We start from the raw sequence: 12,334 nt of genomic DNA on the forward strand, positions 1-12,334 counted from the left end.
GGGGATAGAAAGAGAGAGAGAGAGAGAGAGAGAGAGAGAGAGAGAGAGAGAGAGAGAGAGAGAGAGAGAGGAGGCGAAAGAGAGAGTGGAGGGAATGGAGAGAGAGAGAGGAGGATATAGAGAGAGGAGGGGATAGAGAGTAAGCAGTCAGAGGTCACAGATGTTATCTGAAGCCCACTCATCCTCCCTAGCCGTACGGGTAAGCTCGCCTTCACTCCCTAAGCCCCTTATGTAACTCGGATTTGGTTAAGTCAGTCAGTCAGGCACAGTTAGGCACTGTATTAAATATGATTACTCATCGGCCAGCCCCCCTCCAAGAAACCCTCTCATGACAGACGCCCACAGGCCCCCACGTGCAGCGGGGCATTGTGGGTAGCGGGTAATGAGTATTCTGGTTTCCCCACACATGCGAGGTGACAGCTGGAGGGGGAGTGGGGGACGGGTCTGATGGGTCACTCGTTCTGTTAGATCCTCGCATGTTTGTCACACATTGAGGCAGGCATAAGCAGGCAGGCTAGACTCCCTGTGAGCCCCTGTCAGTACAACTGGCTTTTTATTTACCACACTTTTAATCCCTTACTTTCTCTGCCTGTATGGAAAGAAACATGTTACAGTGAATTGTGTGTTTATGCCACATTCCCTTCCTTTGAATGAGGGTGAACAGTGTTAACGTGAAAGTGAGTTTAAGGAGCATTTTTATGATTACTGTTGACTTGATTATCTAAACAACATTGTCATACAGTATATTTACAGCTTTTGGGAACGTTAGTACTGTCACGACTTCCGCCGGAGTCGGTCCCTCTCCTTGTTCGAGCAGCGTTCAGAGGTCGACGTCAGCGTCCTTCTAGCCATCGCCGATCCACTTTTAATTTTCCATTTGTTTTGAAGGCATCTAGACATTGGCTTGAGGGGGCTAAACACCCTTTTCTCATCTGGACGGACCACCGCAATCTGGAGTGCATCCGGGCGGCGAGGAGACTGAACCCTTGCCAGGCAAGGTGGGCCATGTTCTTTACCGTTTTGTTTTCACCCTGTCCTGCAGACCAGGTTCCCAGAACGCTAAGACAGACACACTGTCCCGGATGTATGACACAGAGGAGCGGTCTATGGATCCCACTCCCATACTCCCGGCCTCTTGCCTGGTGGCACCGGTAGTGTGGGAGCTGGACGCGGACATCGAGTGGGCGTTACGTACAGAGCTCACTCCCCTCCAGTGCCCAGCTGGGCGTCTGTACGTTCTGTTTGCTGTCCGCGACTGTTTGATCTATTGGGCCCACACGTCACCCTCCTCTGGTCATTCGGGCATCAGTCGGACAGTGCGCTGTGGGAAGTACTGGTGGTCCACCTTGGCTAAGGACGTGAGGGTTTATGTTTCCTCCTGCTCGGTGTGCGCCCAGTGCAAGGCCTCTAGGCACCTGCCCAGAGGGAAGTTACAACCCCTACCCGTTCCACAACGGCCGTGGTCACACCTGTCGGTGGACTTCCTGACGGATCTTCCTCCCTCACTGGGTAACACCATGATCCTGGTCGTTGTGGATCGGTTTTCTAAGTCCTGCCATCTCCTCCCTTTGCCCGGTCTCCCTACGGCCCTAAAGACTGCGGAGGCCCTGTTCACACACGTCTTCCGGCACTACGGGGTGCCTGAAGACGTAGTATCTGATCGAGGTCCCCAGTTCACGTCAAGGGTCTGGAGGGCGTTCATGGAACGTCTGGGGTCTCGGTCAGCCTTACCTCAGGTTTTCACCCCAAGAGTAACAGGCAGGTGGAGAGAGTAAACCAGGATGTGGCTAGGCTTCTGCTGTCTTATTGCCAGGACCGGCCGGGGGAGTGGGCGGCGTTCATACCCTGGGCAGAGATGGCCCAAAACTCCCTCCGCCACTCCTCTACCAACTTCCCCCCCTTCCAGTGCATACTGGGGTACCAGCCAGTTCTGGCGCCGTGGCATCAGAGTCAGATCGAGGCTCCTGCAGTGGACGACTGGTTTAGGCGCTCGGTGGAGACAAGGGACGCCGCTCATGTGTACCTCCAGAGGGCCGTGAGGCGTCAGAAAGCCAGCGCAGACCGTCACCGCAGTGAGGCCCCGGTGTTAGCACCGGTCTGGCTCTCGACCCGATACCTGCCCCTGCCCTGCCGGAAGATGGGCCCGCGGTTTGTAGGGCCATTCAAAGTCCTGAGGAGAGTGACCGAGGTTTGTTACAGTTTACAACTTCCCCCAGATTACCGTATTAACTCCTCGTTCCATGTGTCTCTCCTCAGGCCGTTGGTGGCTGGTCCACTCCAGGAGCCTGAGGTGACAGAGGTTCCTCTGCCCCCTCTGGACATCGAGGGGGCCCCGGCGTATGCAGTCCGATCCATACTGGACTCGAGGCATCGGGCGAGGGGCCTTTGGGTACCTCGTGGAGTGGGAGGGGTACGGTCCGGAGGAGAGATGCTGGGTGCCGGTGGAGGACGTGTTGGACCCTTCGATGCTGCGGGAGTTCCACCGTCTCCATCCGGATCGCCCTGCGCCTCGCCCTCCGGGTCGTCCCCGAGGCCGGTGTCGGCGCACTGCTGGAGCTGCGCATCAAGGGGGGTACTGTCACGACTTCAGCCGGAGTCAGTCCCTCTCCTTGTTCGAGCGGTGTTCGGCGGTCAACGTCACTGGCCTTCTAGCCATCACCGATCCTCTTTTCATTTTCCATTTGTTTTGTCTTTGTTTTATACACACCTGGTTTTAATTTCCCCATTACATGTTCATTATTTAACCCTCTGGTTTCCCCCATGTTTGTGTGCGTGTTTGGAACCTTTAATTTTCTCCTTTAGTTGCCTTCACATGTAAAGGATGTGACTCTCCTTCACTGCAGCCGAGGTGAGTAAGACATTTAAACGTGTTAACCTTCGCAAGGCTGCAGGCCCAGACGGCATCCCCAGCCGCGCCCTCAGAGCATGCGCAGACCAGCTGGCCGGTGTGTTTACGGACATATTCAATCAATCCCTATACCAGTCTGCTGTTCCCACATGCTTCAAGAGGGCCACCATTGTTCCTGTTCCCAAGAAAGCTCAGGTAACTGAGCTAAACGACTACCGCCCCGTAGCCCTCACTTCCGTCATCATGAAGTGCTTTGAGAGACTAGTCAAGGCCCATATCACCTCCACCCTACCCGACACCCTAGACCCACTCCAATTTGCTTACCGCCCAAATAGGTCCACAGACGATGCAATCTCAACCACACTGCACACTGCCCTAACCCATCTGGACAAGAGGAATACCTATGTGAGAATGCTGTTCATCGACTACAGCTCGGCATTCAACACCATAGTACCCTCCAAGCTCGTCATCAAGCTCGAGACCCTGGGTCTCGACCCCCCCCTGTGCAACTGGGTACTGGACTTCCTGACGGGCCGCCCCCAGGTGGTGAGGGTAGGCAACAACATCTCCACCCCGCTGATCCTCAACACTGGGGCCCCACAAGGGTGCGTTCTGAGCCCTCTCCTGTACTCCCTGTTCACCCACGACTGCGTGGCCACGCACGCCTCCAACTCAATCATCAAGTTTGCGGACGACACAACAGTGGTAGGCTTGATTACCAACAACGACGAGACGGCCTACAGGGAGGAGGTGAGGGCCCTCGGAGTGTGGTGTCAGGAAAATAACCTCACACTCAACGTCAACAAAACTAAGGAGATGATTGTGGACTTCAGGAAACAGCAGAGGGAACACCCCTTATCCACATCGATTGAACAGTAGTGGAGAGGGTAGCAAGTTTTAAGTTCCTCGGCATACACATCACAGACAAACTGAATTGGTCCACTCACACAGACAGCATTGTGAAGAAGGCTCAGCAGCGCCTCTTCAACCTCAGGAGGCTGAAGAAATTTGGCTTGTCACCAAAAGCACTCACAAACTTCTACAGATGCACAATCGAGAGCATCCTGGCGGGCTGTATCACCGCCTGGTACGGCAACTGCTCCGCCCACAACCGTAAGGCTCTCCAGAGGGTAGTGAGGTCTGCACAACGCATCACCGGGGGCAAACTACCTGCCCTCCAGGACACCTACACCACCCTATGTTACAGGAAGGCCAAAAAGATCATCAAGGACAACAACCACCCGAGCCACTCCCTGTTCACCCCGCTATCATCCAGAAGGCGAGGTCAGTACAGGTGCATCAAAGCTGGGACCGAGAGACTGAAAAACAGATTCTATCTCAAGGCCATCAGACTGTTAAACAGCCACCACTAACATTGAGTGGCTGCTGCCAACACACTGACACTGACTCAACTCCAGCCACTTTAATGATGTAAAATGATGTAAAATATATCACTAGCCACTTTAAACAATGCTACCTTATATAATGTTACATACCCTACATTATTCATCTCATATGCATACGTATATACTGTACTCTATATCATCTACTGCATTCTTATGTAATACATGTATCACTAGCCACTTTAACTATGCCACTTTGTTTACATACTCATCTCATATGTATATACTGTACTCGATACCATCTACTGTATCTTGCCTATGCTGCTCTGTACCATCACTCATTCATATATCTTTATGTACATATTCTTTATCCCCTTACACTGTGTATAAGACAGTAGTTTTGGAATTGTTAGTTAGATTACTTGTTGGTTATTACTGCATTGTCGGAACTAGAAGCACAAGCATTTCGCTACACTCGCATTAACATCTGCTAACCATGTGTATGTGACAAATAAAATTTGATTTGATTTGATTTGACTTACTGGTTCGTGTGCACTTTGTTCTACACACACTATAGTCGAGATTTTCTTTGGCAAAATGCCCTCCATGGCAGTGAACTTCCTGTAATTATGTATTATATTAGCTCTGAAGTTTCTGTAGTTTGTTTTGAATTGATATCGACAGGTTAAAACCAGTTGAGACACACCATCTCCTCTTTATGAGGGTTCAACAACAGAAATCATCCAAAATCCCAAATAAAACTACAATAACATCCCGGTAATAAATGACAACGAGAGTCAACCAAATCCTCTCTCTCTCTCTCTCTCTCGCTCTCTCGCTCTCTCTCGCTCTCTCAGAACTACGGTCTGGAGACTGAGAATCTGAAGACTCTATCCCACAAGCTGAATGCCTCAGCCAAGAACCTGCAGAACTTCATCACAGGGAGGCGTCGCAGTGGTCACTATGACGGCCGCGCCACCCACAAGCTGCCCAACGACTTTCTCACCTCTGTGGTGGACCTCATCGCTGCAGCCAAGAGCCTCCTGGCATGGCTGGATAGGTGAGATTTGCAAAGAGCTACAGTACAAACACACACACACACACACACACACACACACACACACACACACACACACACACACACACACACGTAATCACATACATCATTTTTCACTTCAAAGTAAAACAAGTAAATCATGCAAATTAATGTTGTTGGTGGCAAGTGATTCTCTTTACTGTGTAATTTATCTCACCTGTGGTAAGTTTCAGGTGCCTACAGGGTAGAAAAGACATTCCACCAGTTTTGAAAAGAGAAAACAGAACATTCTGCTCCATTGCACTTCATTGTAAAGTGCAATAATATATTTGACAGCATCTGCACTGTACATGCTCAGAGACACACTATCATACACAGACTACTCTCAAAGGTTGTTTTTCAAATCACACAGTCCCCTATGTAATGCACTACTTTTGTCCAGGCCAGTGGCGGTTTTAACATGTGAATCTTGGTGGGGCAAAAAAAAAGTGGGATTCCTGTCAGCAAAGTCATAACACAACTCTAAACAATACATTAATTGCACACAAACGGTGGCCACAAACTGTTAGGGCCTGCATAATGCTGTCCCAACAGCAGTCCCAACACCTTACCACTGCTACAGTTCATTCAGCTTCATTTACTGCCTTAAAAAAAACATAGCTGATATGGCTGACTTGCTTAAACAAATGTGGTTTCTAATGACAGTTGAGATGTACAAACTATGGCAAAAGAGGACGGATAAGAGGCAATCCGTAATTTCGATTAAGACAATAATGAGTGAGAGACGACGGACTAAAAGGAAAGGAGTATACCTAGTCAGTTGTACAACTGAATGCATTCAACTGAAATGTGAATCAGAGAGGTGTGGGGGGCTGCCTTAATCGACATCCACGTCTTCAGTGCCAGGGGAACAGTGGGTTAAGTGCCTTTCTCAGGGGCAAAACAACAGATTTTTACCTTGTCAGCTTGGGGATTCGATCCAGCAACCTTTTGGTTACTGGCCCAACAATCTAGGCTACCTGCTGCCACGTAGTCAATATACTTTAACTATTTGTTCAGCATTTTTTAAATGTACAGTGACAGAATTCATAACATGGGCCGTTCTTACATACAAACAGACAATGAAAGCTCTTACAATATTTGATGAATACATTTCTCTTTAACAGGTGATAGGCAAACAAGCACACACCGGCCACGAACGATGTGTTTACAGTACCGCGCTGGTGAAAATTGACCAAATGATTAGGGTGAGGCACATGGGCTACTAACAGCTTACCACACAACACACATATAGTATTACTCTCTCAGCTGCAGTATACATATCTCCCTGGCATATTACATAATTTATGCAGTAGCATACAATACATTTTTGGACTCACCTTGGCTTGTGATTTGCTCACCTAAACATGAAGGTGGCGCGGCGGTTTTGTCATCAAACTTTGTCATCAAAGTCTGGCATTCTCTGGATTTATGGTAGGAACTCGGAAAAGAAAACACACAGCCACTCGATTGAATAGCAGGCTGTTACTTATTGCTTCGCACTGCTTGCAGTTAGCCGCTGATTCCTTCCAAAAGACTCATTGTTGTATTTGCGATTTCCAACTTGATGTGTAATCTTTATTTCCAATTGCCGATGAGCACCGATACATTTTATCTATAATTTCTCTTCATTATTTCTCTTCATATGACAAGGATTAAAAATAATTTGCCAGTAGATTGTCGACTTGATTCATGATAATAACTGCTAGCTAAGACTTTGAAAATCCAATCAAAATTACTGTAGATATAACGTGATTTGATGTCATTCTATCTGTGGCCAATGATCTTTTGCCTTCTTGGATGGGCACTTCTAATATAACTCTATAGCAGAAACCAAGGGGCTAAAATTTCAGAGCTCTAACCATAGAATTGGGGGTGACGTACTGTCCCATGAGTGACAGAAAACTGAGCCAATCATGCTGGCTACCCCCACCACCACAGAAAGCACTGAGCTAAGCTGAAACACCTGCATTTTGGAGCTGCCTTACTCAAGAAAATGTATTCAGCTTTATTAACTCAGTTAAATTTGTGTTTATTTACATTGTTTGCAAACTGATATGTGACATGTAAATGCGAAAATAACAAGCAAAACAGGCAAGCCCCCCAATTTTTTTTTTGCCCCACCTGACCTAAATGACGAGTCGCCACTGGTCCAGACCCATAGGGTGTCATATGAACATTTACCCATAATTAATTCAGAGGTCAAGGGTCAGCGATGGCTCACTGGGTAGTAGACAGACAGGGTCTGTTTTCGACCACTCAAAAGTCTATGCCCTTACATAATCTCCATGAGCAATCAGCTGACGAACAAAGGATGAGTAAAGCCTTTATGTAAGGGTTGTTTTTGAGGGGTTGGCCATGAGAGCTGTTAAGAGCTGCTGTGTATCCTCCTCAGGTCCTCTGTGAGTTGCTGCCAGACAGTGTGTCTGTGTGTGTGTTTGTGCGTGTGGACCGGCGTGTGGGTGGGTGTATTAAGACTATCATATGCAGTAGACAAACTTGTATGAAAGCTGCATCATTAGTTTGATTCCCTAGACTTGCACTCTAGTTTAAGAACTGAACAACACCAGCTTCATAGATAACTGTCATTGTCATATATAATATGGCACACGATACACACTTCATACTCACCCACATGCATTGTCCACTCAAAGGGATCAGAATGAAGAATGATCTAATGGTTCATTCCAGGTGCTACTTCTTTTTCAGGTCTCCGTTCGCAGCAGTGGCAGACTACTCCATGACAAGAAACAATGTGATTCAGCTGTGTCTAGAGCTCACCACGATTGTACAGCAGGCAAGCCATCAAACACAATCCCATATACAGCTATACCACTAGCTAGCATTAACCACTGTTGTAACAAACATGTCTCAAAGGCCTTTTTAAATTGAGTTAGTCAACACAGGACCTGTGTTCTCTGCTCTGCTATTGGAAATAACTGTATGTGTCATCATGCCAACTGAGTAAAGACAGCCTCTGGCTACTCAAATGGAGCCTTTCCTTTTGTAAAGAGCATGACAGCCTGCCTGCCTACCATACAGTATGTGTGTACGCTGGGAGGATGTGGATGGGTTTCTCTGTGTTGCTCTAATTCCTACTGCGGGAGCAGAACTGAACTGTTCCAATAGATATAAATAGGGGAAGGCTGTGACTGTATAGAGGCATCCGTCTTCACTAGAGCAGGACAACGTACTGTAGGAGGAGGGCTGCAGGGAGGGAGGGAGGGTGAGTTCAGGCCTGGTCCTGCAGGGATTGGCTCGGGTACAGGCTCTACAAGAGGGCCTGGTCCAAGGCTGCAGAGGTGTTTACAAAGAGCAGCAGGTAGAGCAGCAGAGGTTTCATCCATGTGTGGCTGTCTATCGAGTCTATCTGATGGCCAGGAGATATCGTCTGTAGAGAGAGAGAAGGAGCGGAGAGAGGGACGCATGCCCCCGACAAGGCAGAGTGACTCGTAGCGGACTGTTTGTGTGTGTTTGTGTGAGAGGGGGGCATCAGTGCTGAACTTCTCTGTTCTTTTCATATTGTGACCTTGTTATAACTGGAATAAGCACTTCTCTGACACGTTGTCCTGTGGTAACCTCTGCCTCTGCATCTCCCTCTGTTTGGCAGGACTGTTCTGTGTATGAGACAGAAAATAAGATTCTGCATGTGGTGAGTGGGCCCACTTATTTCCATTCCTTTCAATGCATCCAAACATAATTAGAGTCCCCATAACTCAGTTACTGTCTGGCGACTCATCCCTAATCCATCTAAAATCCCTGTTTTCTCTCTTTCCCTACTCTCCATCCTTTCTGTCTACAGTGTAAGACTCTATCTGGAGTGTGTGATCACATCATCTCCCTGTCCTCTGACCCGATGGTGTCCCAGTCAGCCCATTTGGAGGTGGTTCAGCTGGCCAACATCAAGTCCACTGAGGGACTGGTAAGACTCCCCAGATACTCAGACGTACAGACTAGAAGGTCTTGTACCTTTTACTTACCTTCTCTCTTTCTCTAACACAACTACAAAACATGCACTCCTACTGGGTGACAGATCACTCTTCTGGGTAATAGATTTAGGAGAGTAACTACTATGTATATACTTAGTATATTTGTCCTGTACAGTACAGTATGTGGATATAAACCGTTATCTAAAACCTGGATGTTTGCCCTAACTTGACCTTACAGTTGAAGTCGGAAGTTTACATACACTTAAGTTGGAGTCATTAAAACTAGTTTTTCAACCACTCCACACATTTCTTGTTAACAAACTATAGTTTGGCAAGTCGGTTAGGACATCTACTTTGTGCATGACACAAGTAGTTTTTCCAACAATTGTTTACAGATTATTTCATTTATACTTCACCTTATCACAATTGCAGTGGGTCAGAAGTTGACTGTGCCTTTAAACAGCTTGAAAAATGCCAGAAGATGATGTCATGGCTTTAGAAGCTTCTGATAGGCTAATTGACATAATTTGAGTCAATTTGAAGTGTACTTGTGGTTGTATTTCAAGGCCTACCTTCATACCCAGTGCCTGTTTGCTTGATGTCATGGGAAAATCTAAAGAAATCAGCCAAGACCTCAGAAAAATAATTGTAGACCAGGTATCACTTTCATCTGTACAAACAATAGTACGCAAGTATAAACACCATGGGACCACGCAGCCGTCACACCGCTCAGGAAGGAGACGCATTCTGTCTCCTATACATGAACGTACTTTGGTGTGAAAAGTGAAAATCAATCCCAGAACAACAGCAAAGGACCTGTTGAAGATGCTGGAGGAAACAGGTACAAAAGTATGTATATTGTAACGGCCGTTGGCGATGGAAGAAGGTGATGACGAATGAGCAGCGTGGTAAGTGTCCATATTTATAATAAAGTAATAGAACACTGAACAAAAACAACAAAGTGAACGAACGAAACCGAAACAGTTCTGCCTTGTGCAGAATACAAACACTCAACAGAAAACAATCACCCACAAAACACAGGTGGGAAAAGACTATCTAAGTATGATTCTCAAACAGAGACAACGAACGACACCTGCCTCTGATTGAGAACCATACCAGGCCAAACACATAAACGCAACATAGAAAAACGAACATAGACTGCCCACCCAACTCACGCTCTGACCATACTAAAACAAAGACACAACAAAAGAACTAAGGTCAGAACGTGACATATATCCACAGTTAAACGAGTCCTATACTGACATAACCTGAAAGGCCGCCCTGCAAGGAAGAAGCCACTGCTCCAAAACTGCCATTAAAAAAAAGCCAGACTATGGTTTGCAACTGCACATGGGGACAAAGATTGTACTTTTTGGAGAAATGTCCTGTGGTCTGATGAAACAAAAATAGAACTGTTTGGCCATAATGACCATCGTTATGTTTGAAGGAAAAAGGGGAGGCTTGCAAGCTGAAGAACACCATCCCAACCGTGAAGCATGGGGGTGGCAGCATCATGTTGTGGGGGTGCTTTGCTGCAAGAGGTACTGGTGCACTTCACAAAATAGATGGCATCATGAGGAAGTAAAATTATGTGGATATATTGAAGCAACATCTCAAGACATCAGTCACGAAGTTAAAGCTTGGTCGCAAATGGGTCTTCCAAATGGACAATGACCTCATGAATACTTCCAAAGTTGTGGCAAAATGGCTTAAGGACAACAAAGTCAAGGTATTGGAGTGGCCATCGCAAAGCCCTGACCTCAATCCCATAGAACATTTTTGGGCAGAACTGAAAAAGCGTGTGCAAGCAAGGAGGCCTACAAACCTGATTCAGTTACAGCAGCTCTGTCAGGAGGAATGTGTCACCCAACTTATTGTGGGAAGCTTGTGGAAGGCTACCCAAAACGTTTGACCCAAGTGAAACAATTTAAAGGAAATGCAACCAAATACTAATTGAGTGTATGTAAACTTCTAACCCACTGGGAATGTGATGAAAGAAATAAAAGCTTAAATAAATAATTCTCTACTATTATTCTGACATTTCACATTCTTAAAATAAAGTGGTGATCCTGTCTGACCTAAGACAGGGAATTTTAACTAGGATTAAAAGTCAGGAATTGTGAAACTGAGTTTAAATGTATTTGGTGTATGTAAACTTCCGACTTCAACTGTTGATATGACTGTCCTGCTTGGGGCTGTAAACTTCCACCCCCCCACACACACACAAATGCACAGAGCCCCCAGAGGACCACAGAGCACACAGAAGGCAACAGAGCTTTTCACATACAGGACTGTCAATAGAACCTGAACAGAGGAGTGGGCAGAGTGGGTCAAAAATAAACCTCTTACTCTCTTCTCACTCAGACTGAGATGCACTGAATGTGTGTGTGTATGCGCGCGTGTGCATTTCTGTGTGTCTGTTTGTTATGCACTTACAACCCCTCTGAGGAAAGGCTTGAACATTTGAGTATGTTTGTCTGTTTGCCTCTCTGAGTGACAGTGTCCGATTGAATATGTACAATATAGATTCATGGATGTTTTTTGTAACTTTGTACGATATGCATTTATGTGTTTGTGTTTGTAATGTACTGTGTATGGATGTGCAAACTATTATCAGGCTATGGCTCTAAGCTACCTCTCTCTGTCTCTCTATAGGGCATGTACATCAAATCGACATATGATGGCCTGCATGTCATCACTGGAACTACAGAGGGAGTGAGTATCGATCATGCTCAGTCAGAGGGAGATGTGTCACTCAAGGCGGTGTCACAGTGAATCTCCTAAATGACAGTGAACAGCATCAGGCCCATCAGTGTTTTTATAGCTGTGTGATGTGTCTCTTCCTCTCCATCAGTCTCTGGCTGACCGCTGTAAGAAAATTCATGCAGGCGATGAAGTCATCCAGGTCAATCATCAGACAGTGGTGCGTCTCTCTCTATTTTCTAACCTTTTTTTAACCTTTATTTAACCAGGAAGAAACACATTGAGAAGCAGGTTCTTTTTTTCCAGGGTGACCTGGCCAAGATAGCAGTAGTAGTCAATACAACATTTAAGATGTTCACCCATGAAAGGATTCATTCTTTCAAGGTTAATACAAACGGGTGCAACTTTCACTGGGGATGGTTGGGACATCCCCATC

At 46.5% G+C, this 12,334-nt stretch overlaps 1 protein-coding gene across 1 annotated transcript in view; it reads left to right on the forward strand.

Annotated features, from left to right (window-relative positions):
* Nucleotides 1–12,334, forward strand: part of LOC112228640 (connector enhancer of kinase suppressor of ras 2-like) — a 49,109-nt gene that overhangs the window by 13,266 nt on the left and 23,509 nt on the right. Inside the window, exons 3-8 of the mRNA XM_024394125.2 lie at nucleotides 5,049–5,251; nucleotides 7,976–8,063; nucleotides 8,877–8,918; nucleotides 9,069–9,188; nucleotides 11,851–11,910; nucleotides 12,050–12,118. Of these exons, the coding sequence (XP_024249893.2) occupies nucleotides 5,049–5,251; nucleotides 7,976–8,063; nucleotides 8,877–8,918; nucleotides 9,069–9,188; nucleotides 11,851–11,910; nucleotides 12,050–12,118 (582 nt within the window). The remainder of the gene's footprint in view (nucleotides 1–5,048; nucleotides 5,252–7,975; nucleotides 8,064–8,876; nucleotides 8,919–9,068; nucleotides 9,189–11,850; nucleotides 11,911–12,049; nucleotides 12,119–12,334) is intronic.

Source organism: Oncorhynchus tshawytscha, linkage group LG30 (assembly GCF_018296145.1).
Source record: "Oncorhynchus tshawytscha isolate Ot180627B linkage group LG30, Otsh_v2.0, whole genome shotgun sequence".
Taxonomy (NCBI): Eukaryota; Metazoa; Chordata; class Actinopteri; order Salmoniformes; family Salmonidae; genus Oncorhynchus; species Oncorhynchus tshawytscha.